Source organism: Myxocyprinus asiaticus, chromosome 48, assembly GCF_019703515.2.
Source record: "Myxocyprinus asiaticus isolate MX2 ecotype Aquarium Trade chromosome 48, UBuf_Myxa_2, whole genome shotgun sequence".
Classification (NCBI taxonomy): Eukaryota; Metazoa; Chordata; class Actinopteri; order Cypriniformes; family Catostomidae; genus Myxocyprinus; species Myxocyprinus asiaticus.
Window position 1 is genome coordinate 26,143,411 of NC_059391.1, and position 23,079 is coordinate 26,166,489.

General features: G+C 36.9%; 1 protein-coding gene across 3 annotated transcripts; it reads right to left on the reverse strand.

Annotated features, from left to right (window-relative positions):
* Positions 1 to 1,080: 1,080 nt before the first annotated feature.
* Positions 1,081 to 22,929, reverse strand: LOC127437271 (beta-parvin-like). Of its 3 annotated transcripts, XM_051692096.1 has the most exons (14): positions 22,846 to 22,929; positions 21,293 to 21,419; positions 10,122 to 10,211; positions 9,632 to 9,702; positions 9,338 to 9,440; positions 9,110 to 9,250; positions 7,948 to 8,063; positions 7,771 to 7,832; positions 7,616 to 7,635; positions 7,379 to 7,440; positions 7,073 to 7,141; positions 6,895 to 6,996; positions 1,881 to 1,953; positions 1,081 to 1,482 (listed from the first exon to the last, which is right to left on the reverse strand). In XM_051692096.1, exons 2-14 carry the CDS (start codon positions 21,402 to 21,404, stop codon positions 1,406 to 1,408), a joined length of 1,098 nt encoding a protein of 365 aa, XP_051548056.1. In that variant the 5' UTR covers positions 21,405 to 21,419; positions 22,846 to 22,929; the 3' UTR covers positions 1,081 to 1,405. The 3 variants fall into 3 exon arrangements, with proteins under 3 accessions (XP_051548056.1, XP_051548057.1, XP_051548058.1); XM_051692097.1 differs by lacking the exons at positions 21,293 to 21,419; positions 22,846 to 22,929 and adding an exon at positions 18,178 to 18,309; XM_051692098.1 differs by lacking the exons at positions 21,293 to 21,419; positions 22,846 to 22,929 and adding an exon at positions 13,326 to 13,380.
* Between the last annotated feature and the right edge of the window lie 150 nt (positions 22,930 to 23,079).

Here is a 23,079-nt window from a genome sequence, read left to right on the forward strand (position 1 = left end):
ATATCGACGTAACTAACCTCTGACCATCACTTCATGACATCTACACACTCAGTTGAGACACTGTCTATAAAAAAATAAAAAAAACAGTCATCTCGACTCTGTGAAGTATCTACATGTTTTCTGTGACAAATGTAATACCTTAATCATTACATTACCAGCTAAGAAAATATGCAGATGCAAGTGAAAACACTGGAGACCAGAAATTGAAAACAGTCAATTTGTGGAACACTTCCGTGTTCAGGAAAAAGGTGGATAAGGCTCGGGTTCCTCCATCAATGTAAGTCTATAGGATTTTTTCGTCCACCAGGTGAAAATTATCCATCTAATCGCTTACAAATGTAACAGGCCCATAAAGAAACAAGCTCTCAAATACATTTTTTGTATTTATTTTTTTGTATTTTTTTATCCCCTTTTCTCACAATTTGGAATGCCCAATTCCCACTACTTAGTAGGTCCTCGTGGTGGCGCGGTTACTCACCTCAATCCGGGTGGCGGAGGACAAGTCTCGGTTGCCTCCACTTCTGAGACAGTCAATCCACGCATCTTATCACATGGCTCGTTGTGCATGACACCGCGGAGACTCCCAGTGTGTGGAGGCTCATGCTACTCTCCACGATCCACGTACAACTTACCACGCGCCCCATTGAGAGCGAGAACCACTAATCGCGACCACGAGGAGGTTACCCCATGTGACTCTACCCTCCCTAGCAACCGGGCCAATTTGGTTGCTTGGGAGACCTGGCTGGAGTCACTCAGCACACCCTGGATTCAAACTCGCGACACCAGGGGTGGTAGTCAGCGTCAATACTCGCTGAGCTACCCAGGCCCCTCTCAAATGAATTTTTAAACTCTAGTCACTATCTAAAATCTAAGCAGACACTGAGGTGAAATATTAATATGGACTGAGGTTTTAAAGTATGAATAATTCTGTATGTGAAGACATGGGGCTCAAACGCTTATTTTGATTAAAATCCTTTTTTCGGTTGTACTTAAAGACCCCTGTACACATCTACTGATATCATCAACATTGCTCAACTTCAGAGAAAAAATGTCATAAATCACTAAATGAATTAATTCAAATATGTACAAAGCATTCTGCTGTGTTTATTTGATACAATATTTAAATAATTTATTTATATATAATACACAGTGTACCAAATTTACGAAAACATTTCAGGGCAAACAACTGTTCATGTGTAATGCTTAAAGCAGTCAAACATTCGAAAAAATACAATATTTTATTCTAATAGCTGCTACACAGTGTTAATGCTGAAAACTTTCAAGTCTGAGCGTAAAATACAAAAAGCCTTGTTATACAAAATATGTGCGTGTAGAAGCACTGACATTGGTGAAGCACAAGACAAGCTTTCTCGGATGGCTAAATATCATGTCTTTCAATGTACTGTTACTCTGTGTTCTTGTAGTTAGTGAAAAGGTTGTACAGCACCCTGAGGGTTGACTTCAGATTCAAGTTCACCACATCTATAAGACACAAAGAACAAGAACAGAACAGACAGCTGCTTGCATGTTTTAACTGTCATTGTGAAGGAATAATATGTGTAATCATAGACTGTACTGAGGGCACAGAGGGAGTGTACAGTATGCTGTAACATTTGAGGAACATCACAGCATCACCATCTTGTGGATAATCTGGGAATCACAGCTATATCGCAACTAACTGCTTAAACTGGATTATTTACACAAAAATTAAAATTCTGCCATTATTTACTCACCCTGATATTGTCATCACATGTTTTGAACAACATGAGGTTGAAAAAATAATTACAGAATTTACATTTTGGGTTAAACTATTCCTTTAAGATTGTAGATATAATTGTATGACATTGGTGTAAACTTATTGGCACACATTTTTCTGGTACCTTCTGGTCGAGATTTGGGTTTCTGTAATCCTCCATCCTGCATGAGTTCAAAAGCAAATGCCACGTTATGCACCTACAAGTCAGACAGATAAAGATTATCAGTGGCTAAGACAACCATCAAACCTCATCAGACCACATTAGACCCCATACAATCACAGAAGACCTCATCTGTCCAAATCAGACCACATTAGACCTATCATATCATGTTAGATCCCATCAGACCATATCTAATGTTGACTGATATTGAGTGCCTGAAACTGATGGGGTAGTCTAAAGCAGACACAATCATTCCACATGAGTCCACAATCCACATCATTCCACATCAGACCTCCTCAGATCACATCAGACAATATTTTACAACATCAGATCTAATCAGACCACATCCACAATCCACATCAGACCACATCATACCCATTAATCCGCATCATAATACATCAGTCCACACCATACCCAATCAGTCCACGTCAGACCACATCAGACCTCATCAGAACACATTAGACCTCAGTCCACATCAAACCTCATCAGACCTCATCAGACCATATCAGTCCACATCAGTCCACAACATACCCTGTCAGTCCACATCAGACCACATCTTTCTTCATAAAACCCCATCAGTCCACATCAGACCTCATCAAACCTCATCAGACCTCATCAGACCATATCTGTCCACAACATGCCCCGTCAATCCACATCAGACCTCATCAGACCACATCAAGCCTCATCAGATCTCATCAGTCCACATCAATCTACATCAAACCTCATCAGTCCACATCAGACCACATTAAACCTTATTAGACCTCATCAGTCCACATCACTCCACAACATACCCCGTCAAACCACATCAGACCTCGTCAAAACCTCATAAGACCTTATCAGTCCACAACATACCACATCAGAACTCGTCAGTCCACATCAGAACACATCAGACCTCATCAGTCCACATTAAACCACATCAGACCTCCTCAGATCACATCAGTCCACATCAGATCTCATCAGACCACATCAGTCCATAATCCACATCAGTCCACATCAGACCTCCTCAGATCACATCAGACAACATTTGACAAAATGAGATCTCATCAGCCCACATCAGTACACAATCCACATCAGACCACATCATACCCATCAATCCGCATCAGAACACATAAGCCACATCATACCCAATCAGTCCGCGTCAGACCACTTCAGACCTCATCAGACCATATCAGTCCACATCAGACCTCATCAGACAACATCTTACTTCATCAGTCCACATCAAACCTCATCAGACCTCATCAGTCCACAGCATACCCCATCAGTCCACATCAGACCACATCAGTCTACATCAAATCCCATCAGTCCACATCAGACCACATCAAACCTCATCAGACCATATCAGTCCACATCACTCCACAACATACCTCATCAGACCTCATCAGTCCACAGTTTTAACTGTAATGACAGATTACCATACCATGACGTTAAACCATATCTTATCAGACTTTCAAAAACAAATAAATAAAATAAAAACATAATCATAAAATTATGTTTTTATTTTATTTATCTGTTTTTGAAAATCTGATAAGATATGGTTTAACATCATGGTATGGTAATCTGTCATTACAGTGAAAATCAAAGCTTGCCCGACTTGTACATACTGCTTTAAAAATCATAGGGTGGAAAGAAAACCAACCCATCCAGGGGCTATATGAGCAGTCTACACTGAAGCAAGCTCAAAACATCATAGCTGATGCGACCCATTTCCTCAGTGAGGAATATACTGTAGACTTTTACCTTCAGGTAGACGGTTCAGAGTTCCATTATGTAAGTCATTTAAAAAATTCATTTTTGCCAAACTCAGTCAGACTTTTAAATAAGATCTCTTAAGGTTTCTTGAACTATAGGTTTTATGGATTTTCTGTATTTTATATTGTGCTATTTATTGTATTTGAAATTGTATTCTGTCATTAGTAGTTTCATCACTATTTATGCTGTGTTGTATGTTGTATGTGCTGATGTTAATGCACACACCTTAAAAACAAGAAGTCATCTGGACCTGACAGTATTCTAGCTGAGATTCTGAAAGAGGGCGGTTACCTCTGCACAAGAGCGCTGCAACAGTACTTCATAGAGGCCTGGGACCAGGAATTAATTCCCCAGTGCTGGAAGGATGCTAACAGTGACCATCTACAAAAACAAGGGAGATAAATCCATCTGCTCCAACAGTAGGGGAATTGCACTTCTGTCCATTGTCAGAAAAGTTTTGGCTAAGGTCATTGTCAAAAGACTGACTCAGTCTGTGTCAGAACACATCATGCTTGGGTCACAGTGTGGATTTCAGAAAGGCCAAGGTACTGTTGACATGGTTTTTGTCACTAGGCAACTTTAAGAGAAATGTAGGGAACAACATCAAGACCTGTTTATTGCATTTGTAGATCTGTCAAAGGCATCTGACACCATAAACAGAGAACTGCTTTAGGAGGTACTTTGGAAATTTGGTTGCCCATCTAAATTCCTTGAACTCCTCCGCCAGTTCCACAGAGGAATGATGGCCCGTGTCGCAGTTGGGGGGCAGAGGTCAGAGCCTTTCACTGTGAAGTATGGAGTCAGACATGGCTGTGTGCTGGCTCCTGTTCTATTTAATATCTTCCTCGCTTGTGTGACCATATTGTTGCGTAGGGTGATTGAGGGGAAGGCAGGAGTTACTATTAATTAACGTTTTGATGGCAACATCTTTAACATCAGAAGACTGCAGGCTGTGACTAAGCTCAGATCTGAGGAAAAAGTTGAACTGCAATACGCTGATGACTGTGCCCTGGTGGCTAACACCCCAGAGGCCCTTCAAGCCACCATCTCAGCTGCTGTCACTGCCAACCAACGAATGGGTCTGGCAGTCAATGTACAGAAGACTGAGGTCATCTGTCAATGGCACACTGCACCACCATTCCCCACCCCTCCCACTTTCTCAATACAAGATGAACAACTAGCCACAGTGCCATAATTCAAACACTTGGGCAGCATAATTTCCAATAACTGCACACTAGATGAGGAAATTAAAAATCGCCTCAAACAAGCATCTGCATCCTTTGGTAGGTTTTGTTTTTTCTCCCCTTTTTTTCCCCAATTTGGAATGCACAGTTCCCAATGCACTCTAAGTCCTTGTGGTGGTGTAGTGACTCGCCTCAATCAGAGTGGTGGAGGACGAATCTCAGTGGCCTCTGCGTCTGAGACCATCAATCCACGCATCTTATCATGTGGCTTGTTGAGCATATTACCGCGGAGACATAGCACGTGTGGAGGCTTCACCCCATCCTCTGCGGCATCCACGCACAACTCACCACGCACCCCACAGAGAGCGAGAACCACATTATAGCGACCACGAGGAGGTTACCCCATGCGACTCTACCCTCCCTAGCAACTGGGCCAATTTGGTTGCTTAGGAGACCTGGCTGGAGTCACTCAGCACGCCCTTGGATTCAAACTCATGAACTCCAGGGGTGGTAGTCAGTGTCTTTACAGAAAAAGAGTTTTTGAAAACCACAATCTCAACCTCCATACCAAGGTGCTTGTATATCGTGCAGTCTGCATTTCTACCCTCCTGTATGGGTGCGAAACATGGACTACAGTCACCATACTAAAGCCTTAGAGGCCTTTAACATCCAATGCCTCCAGAGGTCCTTTCAGTCACATGGAATGACAGTATTCCACATACAGAAATCCTTTGTCACACTAACAGCACTGGCATCGAATACATACTACACCAACACCAGCTTAGATGGCTTGGACACGTCATACGCATGCCTGATAGCCGTCTTCCCCATAGAATCCTGTATGGCCAGTTACGCCATGGTCAGCACTTGCCTGGGGGGCAGAAAAAGAGATTTAAAGACCAGCTCAAAACCACACTAAAGAGGTGCATAATCAAACCATCTGCAGTAGAAGACCTTGCGGTCTGTCATTTGCTCTGGCGATCTGAGTGCATAAAGGGGATTGAAAAAAATGGAGGAAAATCGTAACCAACCAAGAGAGATGGGAAAAGAGGCACAAAGCTAAACCTGCCCTCTCCAGCCAAACATTCATATGTTCTGTATGCAACCGTATCTGCAATTCAAGGATTGGATTGTATAGCCACCAAAAAACTCATAAAAAATGGAGAAGATGGTCATCATCAGACTATGATGGACAACCACAAGCAAGCATGTGTTGATGTCTACTAGCTGCTGTGTATCGAATCCAAGACAAATCTCACTACGTGGGACAATAAAATATATTCATTTCATTTCAATTCAGTCCCCATCAAACCACATCAGTCCACATCAAACCCTCATCAGACCTCATCAGTCCACAACATACCACATCGGAACTCGTCAGTCCACATCAGAACACATCAGACCTCATCAGTCCATATTAAACCACATCAGACCTCATCAGTTCACATCAGACCTCATCAGTCCACATCAGACCACATCAGTTCACATCAGACCTCATCAGTTCACATCAGACCTCATCAGTCCATATCAAACCACATCAAAACCTCATCAGACCTCATCAGTCCACAACATACCACATCGGAACTCGTCAGTCCACATCAGAACACATCAGACCTCATCAGTCCATATTAAACTACATCAGACCTCATCAGTTCACATCAGACCTCATCAGTCCATATTAAACCACATCAGACCTCATCAGTTCACATCAGACCTCATCAGTTCACATCAGTCCATATTAAACCACATCAGACCTCATCAGTTCACATCAGACCTCATCAGTTCACATCAGAACATCAGACCTCATCAGTTCACATCAGACCTCATCAGTCCACATCAGACCTCATCAGTCCACATCAGGCCATATTAATCCACATCAGACCTCATCAGAACACATCAGACCACATCAGTCCACATTAAACCACATCAGACCTCATCAGTCCACATCAGAACATATCAGACCTCATCAGACCTCATCAGTCTGTATCAGACCTCATCAATCAACATTGATCTCATCAGACCACATCATCCCAAGTCACACTCACCTTCTGTTCGAAGCTTTCTGGAGTGAGGTAGAAGTTGTACAGAGGCAGAAAGTAATTTTCCAACAATCCCATTAGCAACACCAGATACACACCATCTGCAAACTAAACACACACATATTTAAAACACTGCTTGTTAAAGTAGTGATGATTTTCAGGTAATACAGATGACAGCTAATACCTGTGATTCCAGTTCAGTCACCTCTAGGTTCAGTTTGTTCAAGTGTTTATTCACAAATGTGATCAGCGACTGCAAAAACAAAGCATCGTACATTTTGTAATACTGTACATGGGATAAATTATGTTTAAACTAATCATTAAAATTGAAAAGGATTGAAAATTCCACTTATATCACACATACACATTTATCTTGAGACAAGTTTATGTCTCTAATCTTAAGCATATAACTATTTTCTTATGCCAAAAATAACATGGTACAATATAATATAATATAGTATAATTCTCAATAATCAGTACAGTTTATTACCGTTTTTACTACGTTCAGTTTGTCAGGTGCGTGATCCAATAATGTGTCAAAAGCGTCCCGTTCTGCGAATCAATAACAATAAAAAGAAACTTGTTTATGGCTCCAGTAATAATAGGCAGACAGAACAACATCTGGACATCCAGAACTCAACATCCTTGAGGGGAAACTGACGTCATTATTAAAAAAATAAATCAGTGATCGATCGGTTTTAGTGAGAGTGTGTGTGGACAGACTCACCTGATCTTCCGATCATCATTCTGCCACAAAAGAGAGGGAAAAGTATTCAGGATCAGGCTTTAATACAAGCTATTTTGCAAAGTAATAACCATCTTTCTCCACTAGAGGTCGACATTAAAGCGTAGAGAGCAGTCTGTGCTGTAAACATGACTTACTCTGTGGTGGTACTTGTGAGTTGTTTGGTCACATGAGAAGTCTGCAGGATGCCCTCTTTTTTCTGAAGGAAAAATGCAAATCTGTGTAATTGGGCTGAAATCATTTGATTTATTGTTCAATTTCAACACACTATGAATCTGATCTCATGTTATGTTGGTTTAATAAAGTGTTTGTACCTTGACCACGATCACCTGAACGGACACATGTTCAGGTAAGCGGATGGGAGCCGCGTAGTACATGGCCAGCGCCAGCAACAAGTAAACGATGGACACCAAATTCTTCGAGTGTATGGCTAGAGATAAAAACAGCGAGACCCCACAAGGACAGTAAGACATGAAACCATCTACATTGTGGGGAACAGTCAATGCTCTCCATGAGGAAAACTGCTAAATAAACATCAACCAATCAATTTATTTTTATATAGCACATTTAAAAACAACTTTGTTGACCAAACTGCTTCACAATCAAGAATCTAGAAACAGTTAAGAGATTAAGAATGATGGAAACATCACCACACGTAACATACATATAAACCATAGGAAAACCTACATATTAAAAAGGACAGTGTATGTGCATATAACTCCAGTTTAAGATTCCCTAGATTCAAAAGCAAGAGAAAAGAGATAAGATTTCAATTGAGACTTGAAGACCTCAACAGATGGGGCCAAACGAATATGAAGGTTAAGATTATTCCATAGTTTAGGGGCAACTACCGAAAAAGCTCGATCCCCCTTAGATTTTGCTTGGACCGAGGGACAGCCAACAGCATTTGGTTTGAAGATCTCAGTAGCCTAGAAGATTTGTGGTGGCATAGGAGATCACTAATGTACTGAGCAGACAGATTGTGTAGTGCTTTAAAAACCAATAATAAAATCTTTAAATCAATTCTGTAGCACACCAGAAGCCAGTGAAGAGAGGATAGCACAGGAGTAATATGCTCCCTTTTTTTGGTGCCAGTCAGTAGCCTGGCTGCATTCTGCATGACTTGCAGACAGGACAGTTGCCGCTGACAGACCCCTGCGTAGAGAGAGTTACAATACTCTAGTCTCGAGGTAATAAAAGCATGAACAACTGTCTTTAAATCATTCTGAGCTGGTAAAAGCTGTTTTTAACAACAGCTAAGTGCTGAATCAATTATGACACCGAGATTTTTCAGTTATCGCCAAGGGAGCAAGAATACTGGCTATCCTCTCATACTACTAAAACATACAAAATTAATTCTTGATGAAATTGTAAACATTTTTGTATGAGGGTTAGGTTTAGGAGTCGGGGTAGAAAATATAATTAGCTCAGTGTAAACACAACAGAAGTCAATGGAATGTGTCTTTCGCTACTTACAGTCGACATTCCACTCTGTATTCCACTCCAGAGGTCTTAGAACTCCATTAACCGCTTCCAGAACCGTCTGCAGCTTCTGCTTCTGCCCCATCTCAGACTGGGTCACCTCTGCAATGTTCAGCTTATGACCTGACAGCTTCTCTGTTGGAGAAACAATACTATATAATAATAAAAAAGTGAATTGTTTAAATATGGGATAGCGCTTTGTCTTTTCCATTCTTATCTTACCGAATAGTTTTTGCAGCACCTGTCCATCGTACAGATCTTCTTCAAGGTCTTTTACAATAATTCTTTCCTCCTCTAGTTCACTGTTGATCCAGTCAATGAGAACCTGAGAGGAACAGTTTACACTCTTACTCAGACATGGATCTCTAGAGGGCACTGTAGGCCGCACAAGCAGACTCAAAGGTCCAATTTCAAGTTCCTTTAGTAACCGCTAGTGATTGTTTTTCTTTGTTACTTCTGTTTTCTTTTATTTTCACAAAATTAATTCTGATGTAAAGATGGAAAAGAGTGTTCTACCTTCTGCAGGTCTTTCAGTTTGAGGTCCTCTCTGGACGTGGGGTCTAAAATAGTCCTTTCTGCATTTTCCTCTGAAAAGTTTGGGAATAACACTAGAATCGCAAGTGTGTGCTAAACCATGTTAATTACAACTAACATTATAATTGTGCATGGTTTGGACATCAAAATAAATAGGCTTTTTAACATTAAAAAGGGAGGTGAAAATGCTCCCCATCCTTTTTGTTTATGACACTTTGTATCCAGTTCAACAGTTTGGTACAAACTCATGTCACTTTGTAGAAGCTAACCAAATTAGGTAGATGCCAACATAAACTTCTTCGAAACCATAAACCAAATGATGCAACGAGAATGAACATGGAGAGCAACAACTACAAAAAGTTGATAAAGAGTTGGTTAAAACTGTAATGATTCTCTGTGAGCGCTGACCTCTAGTGGTGAGGAGGAATGGGATGATAAATTGAGTTTAATGGATGGTGGACAGATACGTTACCTAGCAGCGTGTCCTCTGGGAGCAGCTCCGAGCCACCGTGGAGGAGAGGAGCATTGATGGTGTTCTTGCCCTCTTCCTGAAGGTCACTCACTAAAAAGATTAAAAGCAGAAACAGAGAAAACAGTAAAATATTAAGACAAAATGAACGCATAGTGTGATTTCACTTACCAAAAAGGTGAAAATGCTACCCTAATCTTTTGTTTTTGACGCTTTACATCCAATTAAATTATATGGTACAAATTCATGGCACTTGGTAGAAGCTAACCAAATTAAACGGTAATGTGCCAGTGTCCAATCTACTGTGTCCAAAAGACATGGTACATGTCAAAAAAAGTTATAACTGTGGTGCATGTCCAAAAAACATGGTAACATCATTGTAAATGTCCAACACATGGTATTTCCATAGTACATTTCCAAAGAACATGGTAATACCATAGTAAAATATAAAAAAAATGGTTTTACCATGGTACATGTTCACAAACATGGTACAGCTACTGTACATTTCCAAAAATCATTGTAATACCTAGGTAAAATTCCTAAAGAAAACATGGTATTACCATGGTGTATGTCCAAAAAACATGGTAATGCCATAGTAAAATGTCCAAAGCATGGTATTTCTATGGTACATTTCCAAAAAAAAAAAAAACATAGAAATATCAAAGTAAACTGTCCACATTAACATCGTATATGTAAAAAAAAAAAAAAAAATGGTATTACAATGGTTAAATGTAAAAAACAACAACATGGTATTGCAATGGTAAATTTCCAAAAAACATGGTAATACAAAGGTAAAATGTCTAAAAACATGGTAATACGATGAAAAAATGTCTCAATACATGGTATCAGCATGGTACATGTACAAACAATGTGGTAAAACCATAATGCCATTTTTAAAAGAAAAAACAAACATATTTTTTCATGTTATTATTACCATACTTATAGACATATAGGATGTTAATTCCAAGGTAGTCTTTGGCGTACCTTGTCAATAGCATAGTATATGAATATTCAGTACCACAGTAAGTTTTAAGATAATATTTGTAATGGACAGAACAGCCAATACTTCACATTAATCACTGTTATTGCTAAATCAATAGCAGCAGGTAGTTGAGTGATGTATAGTGTTTCAATTAACTGATTAGTGTGCAGTAATTAAGCAGATAATCCATCAGTGACTCTCTGTCTCTTCCTCTGCCAGTTAATTACAGTTCATTTATAAGAGTAGTGATCTGATGTCTCACTCTCAGTTTAGTGTCCTTCCTCCCAAATGGAAACTGAGTCATCAGGTCAAATCTAAACATAACTTACAACATAAGAGAGAGTTTCCACTCTATAATACCACACCCAAACTCTACACATACACATACAAACACAAAATCTCACACACAATCTTTTTGAAGTAAACAGCATGGATTTAATTCTCCCCATTGTCAGTAGAATGACAATGCTTTAATTGACATTAAAGGTGCACTCAGCGTTTTCTATGGCTAAACCTCTTAAACAAAAATTAATAGTAATAGCAGAACAGTATAATGCTAATGTAAACAGAGATTAACTCACATGAACATTTTATGTCCAATGGGACAGTTTTACCTTCACAGCTTCACATCCATCCCGTAGATCTTCTTTTCTACACGATCGACAACGAGAACGCATCTCGTGCCCAATCTACATTTCCTGCATTATTACAGTTCTGCTTTTCATCATAATTGTGCATTTCCCCTCTGGGGCACCATAAAGCATGCACCATGCCTCCGTTTCTCAGAATTGCAATTGAACAATGTTGTTTATAGCAATCAGTGTCAATTAAGTATTATAAAGTTTGTGAAGACAAACTCTGATGCTGGCCTGACACAGCCTTGTCTGAAAGTTTAAACTGTTTTTTTATAATTCTTAAGTTTGACAGATATACAGACATTACAGTAAGACAAACAGCCAGCTACAGTATCTAGATAGTCAGACAGTTTGTCACAGATAGTCAGATAAACCATCACCCACCGACAGACAGATAGACAGACAGACAGAATGATAGACAGAAAGAACTTCAGACATACAGACAGACAGACAGACTGACAGACAGACAGAATGATAGAAAGAACGATAGATAGACAGACAGACAGAACAATAGATAGAAAGAACTTCAGACAGACAGACAGAAAGACAGACAGATAGATAGATAGATAGATAGATAGATAAAAGGCATTTTGTGGGTTTGTTTACACTTGAATTTTTAAGAGTTTAAATTTTAATTAATGAGCATTCCGTTGGCCCATACGAACATTCCGTTAATGTAACTCTATGGGATTTTTTTTGATCTTCCGCTGTGCAAAAACCGTAAGTCCGATCAGTTAGACAACACAGAGCACACTATTCCAGAACAGTCTGAAGGTCTGTACCAAGTTTGGTGGATGTAGATTGAAAGCTCAAGCAAGAGTTAGTGTTAGACATTTTGTTCTCAATTTAGGGATTTTGAAATAGAGAAAAAAAAAAAAAAACTCTGTCAAGCCAACATAATAAATACTATAAATACTAAAATAATTAAAATAATACAGTGATCTTTCAGTCTATATTTATGAAACCACACACACATACATATACATGTGTGTGTATTTAAATATATTTTAATTTATATTAAATATGTATTTATAATATACATGTCATTAGTTAACACATAATTTGCATGAATCCAATCAAGACTAATTAAATTGCTGCACCATCGATTTTATGGATACATTTACTAGTACTAACCAGTGAAAACATACACGTACTGAATGAACCTGTATAGCAAACAAATTAGCTATCAAAACTATACTATACAAGTACTGTACAATACTATAAATACAATAATACTATTATAAAGTAATCCTTATGTTTGAGACACCCACCACTATATATATTAATATATAAATATTCAGTTTATATTTAAGTATGTATTTATTTTTTAAACATACTTTGTATTAATCTAATCAGAATATACAATATCCGTTAAGTTTATGTGAAAAAAGCAAGACATCACAAATTGTTTGTCAAGGATAGCACAATAAAGTCATAGACTTATTTCCATTGTGGTCCTTGTTATTAAACAGCACTAATAGCTCTTATTATTAATTAATTAGAGCACCATAGATTTTAAGGATACACCATAAAATAGCCAAAGTGAAAACACATATACATACTCTATGTATCCTCCCATCAAAACTCTACCTTGCTTGCTTCTCTTCGTCCCACACAGTAGACCAGCCATGTCCTGCTAAACTGTGCTGGATATTAGTAATGTCCCTGCAGTAAGTCCTAGTGGTCTCTGTGTGTGTGTGTGTGTGTGTGTGCGCGGCTACAGCAGTTGCACTCGCGTCATCACGTGTTATTTCTGTCTCTTTGAAACCCCCCCCACCCTCACTGCTCCTGTTTCAACGAGGGGAGAGGAGAAAAAATGAGGAGAAAGGAGATGATAGAAGAGAGCCAGGATCCAACCTGACAACTCAATATTATTACAGGTTCCTAACTACACTTACTGATGCAGTATGTGAGGGTAAACAGTGGGATTTACTGAGCTACAATCAGAGAAAGAAAGAAAGTACACGCAATACAGTTCTGTCTTTGGCTTAGATTGTACATTTGTGTTGTGTATTCAGTTCAGTTCTATTCTATTCTAAGAAATTCTATTCTTTCAACAATGGGTTAAATTTTTCTCCAACACAAGCAGTCCTAACATTTTTAGATCTTAGATTTGTCTTATTACATTTGTGTATTAATTTATTTTCTATTCTATAGAAATATACAATCTTATACATTCTTTCTACAATGTGTTACATTTATATTTTTCTCCAACACATCTTCATTAACATTTTTAGATCTTAGATGTGTTGATTTTCAGATTTGTGTATTAAATCTATTCTATTCTACTCTATTAAGACATTCTGTTCCATTCCAAGACATTCTTAGTATAATTTTTATGAGTTAGACATTTTCATTTTTTTTTCCAATGCAAGTAATCCCCATTTACATTTTTAGATATTACATTTGAGTTCTTAAAGAACATTTTTTGTTCTATTCTAAATCAATTATTTTCTATTCCAAGACATTTTTAGAAAATCTATTCTTTCTACAATGTTAAATATTTATCTTTTTCTCCAACACAAGCATTGCTCATCCTCAATCCTCATTAACATTTTTTAGATTTTAGATATGTGTTAATTATAAGATTTGTATATTAATTCTATTTTATTCTAAAGACATTCTGTTCTATTCCAAAACATTCTTATACATTCAATTCTTTCTACAATGTGTTACATTTATGTTTTTCTCCAACACAAGCAAGTTCTCATTAATATTTTTAGATATTACATTTGTGTTCTTAAAGAATACATTTTGTTCTATTCTAAATAAATTCTGCTCTATTTCAAGACATTTTTAGAAATTCTATTCTTTCTACAATTTGTTTTTCTCCAACACAAGCAATCTTCATTGACATTTTTACATTTTAGATGTGTTAATTCTTAGTTTAGTGATTAATTCTATTCTATTCTATTCTTAAGAAATTCTGTTATATTCCAAGACATTTAGTAATTCTATTCTTTCTACAATATGTGTATGATATTTATGTTTTCCCCAACACAAGCATTCCTTATCCTCAATCCTCATTAACATTTTTTAGATCTTAGATTTGTGTTAATTATAAGATTTGTATATTAATTCTATTTTATTCTAAAGACATTCTGTTCTATTCCAAAACATTCTTATACATTCAATTCTTTCTACAATGTATTCAATTTATGTTTTTCTCCAACACAAGCAATCTTCATTGACATTTTTAGATCTTAGATGTGTTCATTTTCAGATTTGTGTATTAATTCTATTCCTTTAAGAAATTCTGTTCAATTCCAAGATATATTTGATAATTCAATTCTTTTTTATAATGGGTCAGACATTTTCATTTTTCTCCAACACAAGCAGTCCTCATTAATATTTTTGGATATTATATTTGAGTTCTTAAAGAATACATTTTGTTCTATTCTAAATAAATTCTGTTCTATTTCAAGACATTTTTAGAAATTCTATTCTTTCTACAATTTGTTTTTCTCCAACACAAGCAATCTTCATTGACATTGAATTCTTAGTTTAGTGATTAATTCTATTCTATTCTATTCTTAAGAAATTCTGTTATATTCCAAGACATTTGGTAATTCTATTCTTTCTACAATATGTATATGACATATAGAGCTTATATTTGTGTTCATTCCTATATTTGCATATTATTTCTATTCTACTTTAAAGAAATTATATTCTATTCCAAGACATTCTTATAAATTCTATTCTTTTTCTGTAATAGATTAGATATTTATGTTTTTTGAGATTTTTAGAAAATAATACTTTTAGATCTTAAATTTGTGTTGTGTATTAAATCTTTTAGTATTTAATCTTGTATTATTTAATCTGATTAATGAGGTAATAAATATAGTTTGATGACAACTCTTTCTCAGGAAGTTATAAATCTCCCTTTAAAAGCTCTGCAGGCTGAACACTCAGAAACACTTTTTGTGTTCAGATCAATTAGTTAAAAGCTCAGTGAGAATATAAATAGGGAAACAGCAGCAACATGCCATCCAAGACTGACACAAAGCAACACACACTGCCCTGAGAAATCAAAACACACACACTACTACAGGCTTGTGTAAGTGTGTATGCAGTGTTTGTGTGTGTTCAGCGGTGTGTGTTCTGTAGCACTTAGGGAAAGTTATTTATTACAAAGCAGACAAAAATAACAAGCCTGGTCAGAGGGAATGGAGCTGATTTTAAATATAGTAAAACTTATTTCTGGAAGCATTGGGATGCTGGGGTGGGAAACAGACACTAAATGAGTAGCACATGTCCAAGATTCATAGAGGTGTGTGTCAAGTTCTGGCATTAAATGTAGTATAATAACCTATGACTTTTCTCTTTTAAAGCAGGTTTTGTGTCAACCCTGTTACATTAAACATATTTCAGGGTTGAAGATTAGTGCAAAAACAGCTAATAACGGCATTAGCTAACAAATATCACTGCACCACAAAGCATCATTTACATTTAATTTGTTTGCCAAGAATAAAAAAATAAAAAATTCAATTATTTATTTTATTTATCATTTTATTTTATTCTTCTGTAACAGTGCTACTGAATTCAGTTGAGAGAAATACTGATAAAGACTTTAAGAGAAACTCCTGTTCGAAACCATGCAAAAATGCTATGATGCTGCCTAAAAAAACGCTGATTTTCTGATGCATCGTGATCTTCATTTGAACAATCTCGATATCGATTCTTAAAACCAAAGATCGATCTTTCACTCTATGCGGCAACCCTGCAATGCAAGTGATTTGTGAAAAAATGTCACGCTATGTGAATAAAACGTCTGCGATTAGCCACTGACAGGTATATTTTTAGATTTCACTCACCATGACAGTGTTGAATGTAAAAAAGTTTGGTTTGACTTGTTCCATTCTCTCTCAACCAAAAGTCAGATGCTCACGGAACTGCTGGTATTTTTATAGAGACAGTACCTTTTTAGGACGTGTTCTACATATCAATGTAAATACGCAGGAGCGTAGATTCCAGGGGGGATGGGGGGGGGGGGGAGGTAACCCCCCCCATAACCAAAACAAGCAAGTACAACCCCCCCCAATATTTATACCATGATCAATGGAAACATGCAGATGCTTCACGCTGCAACCCCCCCCCCCAATATTCAAGACAAATCTATGCCCTTGTAAATACATATTATTTGCATGTAAACAATAAACATGTAACTACAGTATACATGTATATGTAATATATGCAATTTCAATATATAATTTCTATTGATGGAATACATGGATATGTAAATTTTTAAAAAGCTAAAATGAGACCAAAATGATGAAAAAAAAATTCAGAATTGAATCGACACCTATAACGTTCTTTCTTCTACAGAACACAAAGATTTTCAGCTCTGTAGGTCCATACAATGCAAGTGAACGGTGAACAGAACTTTGTAATTCCAAAAATCACATAAAGGAAACATGAAGTAATCCATAAGACTCCAGTGGTTTAATCCATATCTTCAGAAGAGATAGGTGTGGGGGAGAAACAGATCAAAATTTAAGTGTTTTTTTAGTCTAAATCTCCACTTTAACTTTCACTTTCAGATGTGAATGTGAAACTAAACAAGCACCACACGTGACTTTCAGATGTAAAAGTGAAAGTGGAGATTTAGAGTTAAAAAGGAATTAAATATTGTTCTGTTTCTCACCCACACCTATCACTTCTGAAGACATGGATTAAACACTGGAGTCTTTTGGATTACTTCTGTTTCCTTTATGTGATTTTTGGAGCTGCAAAGTTCTGGCCACCATTTACTTGCATTGTATGGACCTGCAGAGAAGAACATTTTTTCTAAAAATCTTTGTTTGTGTTCTGCAGAAGAAAGAAAATAATACACATTTGGGATGGCATGAGGGTGAGTAAATGATGAGAGAATTTCCATTTTTGGGTGAACTATTCCTTTAATGGTAATTGATGATGTAATTCCCTTAAACATAATGTCAGAAAGATGCATAAAGCATTTTAGAAAACAAATTGCAAGTAATGAAATTTTAATTTCTGAAAGTGCTGAAAGAAGATATGCAAACTGGATGATATTCTGCTGGGAATTTTTTTTTTTTTTCAAATCTAGCATATTTATCCAAAGTTGCAGGGACTATTTCTGTACAGTATATGGGAACAGTGAGGATAACCAACCAACCTATTATAAGGGGTTATAAGCTTGTATTTCAAAACTTCACCATAAAGAATTTGGCACATGCATAAACTCACATTTGATCACTCAGTATAATTACTGTATCAATATCGAAGGATCTGAAAGCTATTTTAGATCTGTGGATCTTTCAATATCCAATGAGAAACTAAACTTCTGCTTTCTGATGAAAGTTTTTTTAATGTTCTGCACTACACCTCAGGGTGTTCCTCCCAGTACACAAACAGCCACACATCAATGATGCTCAATGTAAACATCAATATAAATATTAAAAGATAAAAAAGTGAAACTTACTTGAATCCACTTTCTTTCGAAGTTCAAATGAACAGAAGTCTTGAGAAAATGTGTAGCACTCAACAACTGAAGGCAATAACATCCAGCCACAGATCTTTATGGTATATCTCACACCAACACACACACAATGTGTGACAGACGGCTCAACATCCTGACACACACACACACACACACTTCCTTTATGTATCTGAGTGTGTTCTGATATCAGTTTCAGCAGAACAGGGATGGAAATGTGTGGTTCTGCTGTGTAAAGCTGCAGTCAGTCACGGGAACTGTTATGAATTTCCTGCAGAAAATAAGCTGCTGTTTGTAAAGTGCCACCAAATTCCACTGGATGGCGTTATAGATCTCATGCGTCAGTCATGTACAGTACACTGCACAGAAGTCACCCGGCTACTAAACATATTTCTTTTACCAAGAAACAAAAAAGGAGAAATTTTGAAGAATCTTAATGCATCTCTTTAACATACGATAACAGTCCAAAGAGACCATGTCTGTCAAGTTCCAAAAAGGAAAAAAATAAATAGGGTACAACGGGGTAAAAGGCTCCTTTGATTTTATTTTCTTCCAAAACAATAAAAAGCATCAAAAACTACCACAGCACTTTCTTTAACACCTGTTTGTCACTATGAACTGCAAAATATTGCTGCTCCATGAGATCTTTACCTGTAATGTCTAAAGTTTGATTTTGAGGTCATTTGATCTAATATGTAAGATTTTTTTAAATGTTGTAAATTTATGTAGCTAATGAATATCATGGAAATTCTCACATTTATAAGTGAAAGGATAGTATTTGGGGTAAAAAGCCCCCCTGTTGCAGGGGCTAAAGGCCCCCATAAAACACATTGTTTTTCTTAAGTGGGGGGAATAGATTTGTAGAAAAACTGATTGACTGATCCAATCACAATGGAGATACATTTGTTTATAGAATACTTGAGATGTGATGAAATGTCAAATGTGACTGAAATTAACACTAAATTATGCACCCTTTTCGGAAGTGGTTCTTTTGAATAAGCATTATCTTAATTAATTTCTCAAAAAATCGTCTTGCTGGCTCAAATGTATTTGCATAAGTTGACAAAATGTGCCCTATAACTATTGCCCAGTATCTACACTATGTCAATATAACCCCCCTGGGGGCCTTTTACCCCAAGTGTGAGGTAAAAGGCCCCCTCGACACCTTTTTTTTTTAATGAACTGTATTCAAAACAACCTTCTGTTATTATTTATTTTCACACAAATTATGTTGCTCCATCAATATTTAATAAAAATAAATGTATTTCCTGAATCTTGATACACTTTGTGACCAGAAAAAAAGCTAATTTTCCTTAAGGTGTGCATTTAACCCCATTGTATATGTATATATATATATATATATATATATATATATATATATACTGGCAGCCAAAAGTTTGGAATAATCTACAGATTTTGCTGTTTTGGAAGGAAATCATGCACGAAAGTGTCATTCAACTGATCACAAATTATAGTCAAGACATTACTGATGTAAAAAACAGCACCATCACTATTTGAAAAAAATCATTTTTTATCAAATCTAGACAGGCCCCATTTCCAGCAGTCATCACTCCAACACCTTATCCTTTTTTTTTTTAATATACCCTTTTTCTCCCAATTTGGCATGCCCAATTCCCACTATTTAGTAGGTCCTCGTGATGGCGCGGTTACTCACCTCAATCCGGGTGGCGGAGGTCATGTCTCAGTTGAAACTGCTTCTGAGACAATCCACGCATCTTATCATGTGGCTCATTGTACATGACACCGTGGAGACTCACAGCTTGTGGAGGCTCATGCTACTCTCTGCGATCCATGCACAACTTACCACATGCCCCATTGAGAGCAAGAACCACTTATCACAACCACAAGGAGGTTACCCCATGTGACTCTACCCTCCCAAGCAACCGGGCCAATTTGGTTGCTTAGGAGACCTGGCTGGAGTCACTCAGCACACTCTGGATTCGAACTCGCGACTCCATTTGTGATAGTCAGAGTCAATACTCGCTGAGCTACCCAGGCCCCCCCCATGGTCATGTGATTCTAACATGGCTGCCCCCATTTGCGGACCCTCTCCATGTAGAATAAGACCGCTTTTATAAGGTTACTTATATGACTGGAGTCTTCATTTTAATGTGAGTGGTCATGATTTCCTACATATATTGTAAAATTACAGTTCATGTCTTTAGGAAGAAATTACTGTGTGCACCTTTAAGTAAAGCTAAAAATGTTATAAATATGTACATTTCTGAGTATAATTTATTTTCATACATTATGGTTGTTAAGTCAACAAATAATGTTTTTCAGAGGAGGTGTAAAACTTTTTGGTGCACAAACAAAACATTACAATACTGCACATTTGAGTAAGAAATTACTACAATCCCCTAAACAGGATCTGCTTAAGTACAAAGGGTCACTAAAAGCCTTCAACACCCTGAATCACTCCCGTGTCACTGTCTGAGGGTTGTAACTGTACAAAACAATTATAAACAACCTGTCTCTGTTCCTCAAAGAGACACAAAGGCAGGAATGACAAATGCACACAGACTTTTAAATGTGCAGCTGTTCACATACATGAAGGCTAAAGAGAGTTGCATCTAAAATAGCACAAAACACCAAACTAAAGGGCATAAATATACATTTTAACCCTTAAAACTTTGGAAGGGGAAAGCCAACAAACTAAACAGTAGGGCAAAGCAGTCCACTTATTCTTATCTGCATAACCTTGAGTTGTCTATTTATGTCCCAGACATCAACAGCACAAAATAACTGCGCCCTGACTGAGATGAGACTAGTCAATCATAACCCTGTTATAACTTTGATTATAAAGATATTTGATAGCTCAATAGAAATGGGTGAATGTATGTTACATTTAATAAAAAAATTTTTTTAAAAAAATCTCTTATTTTAATATACATAAATATTATGCATAAGGTTTAATAACCAATGAAAGACGCACTTTTAGAGATCCATCATAATATTGATCAAATACAGCACCATGGACAGCGATAAAATCAAATATGGCATGATGTCATGCGCTCTTCTAATAATTTTAGTTTCTTATTTTGCTGTCTCGGCAGTTCCCGTGTACCACGAAACATACCTTCTTTCTGCTTCTTTTTGCGAGTTAACGTTCCTCCCAGTTTCCCGAGCAGAGACTCGTCCTTCTTCATCTTGCCCGGGTGTCCGGATGATTTTGTCGGATTCGTGGCCATCCCGCTCCGCTGCTTCTTCGCTCAGAGAAACAGAACAAGTGGGTAGAATGGCAATTAACATTAAGTAGGGAACAATAAACGGGCGGGGCTTAGCGGTCCGGAAGTTGCCTGTGATTGGTCAGATACGATCGGTCTACTATTTATTTATTTTTTTATTTTATTTTTTACTTTTTAGTAAAAAAGTTAGTTGTTCTGTGTTCATGCACTAAAATAATTTTAACATTGACGCATTTTAATTTAATAACAAAATCCCATTTAACTGAACTGAGCAATCTTTTGTAAAATAAAATTATAAAAAAAATAAATATATTAAGTTTTATTAATTTACTTTTGTTAACACCACACAATTCAATTTGATGAAATTTTATGAAATCTAAATAAAAATGAAGAACGGACCCCTCTTGCATGAAGAATGTGAATCACCTAATACAAAATAAGAACAATGTGAAAGTGAAAGTGGAGATTGATAATAAAAAAAAGGACTTAAATATTGATCTGTTTCTCACCCACACTTATATAGCTTCTGAAGATATGGATTTAACCACTCGAGTCTTTTTGGATTACTTTTATGCTGCCGATATGTACTTTTGGACCCTCCTCATTTTTGTACCAATTCACTTGCACTGTATGGACCTACAGAGCTGAAATATTCTTCTAAAAATCTCTTTGTATTTAGCAGAAGAAAAAAAACTAATAAACATCAGGGATGGCATGAGGGTGAGTAAATGATGAGATAATTTTCAACTGCTGCTGAAGCAAAAAAGACAAGGCGATGTCACGTGGTAGCTGTTTCTTTTATCAGAGGCAGTCTGGATGGACCAATCACAGTCGTTTGTGATTGCTGAATAAGAAATTTTCAATATAAGAATAATTTCCTAGAAATAGCTTGGAATTAGTATTTCATATACTGACCTTTGGAAATAGTGAATTTAAACCACTATACATTAAAGCATTCAAATGTCTCCAATAAGACAAAAAAGTTCTGAGATTTGAATGTGGATCAATGGAAGAATAGGATTTCTGAGATGTAAAGCGCCCCTGGTGGACATCAATTTTGTATTCAACAGTAAACAGTTTTTAGCTTCCAATCTTTGGCACTCAGTGCGCTTCCCGACCACACACAACCAAACCCACCCAGCAGAGACTCCTGTAAACCCACCACAGTTGCGGCTGGACGAATTAAAATACCACAATCTCTGATCCAGGACATCCCATGCCATTCAGACTGATAATACCACTCAACAAGCTTCTACATTAAAATGTATGCATTTACTAAATGTAACAGTAAAAAAGTTAAAAAAAAACAAAAAAAAAAAAACTACCTACCAATGTTTTTCATGATAATTCTAAGTAAAAACAAAAAAAGAGAAAAAAAGAATAATAATAACTGAAAAGGGAGTAAAATTCGAATTATTTAAATATTTAGCAATATTTTACTCACCGTTTCTCTGCTGGGTGTGGTGGTGGGGACTTTAACAGAAAGCACACCAAGAGTATCTTTATATAGTGTAATAGCGCAAAAAAAAGGAAGTATGACCAAACATTTTTTCCAGACATATTAGGAGAGTTATATAGTCATATCTGGAGAAGTGTTGTAACAGACATCAAATCTGTCATCTGGAGACACACCCAAACACACACACAGGAAAGTCAGAAAATAACCATCCACATCCAA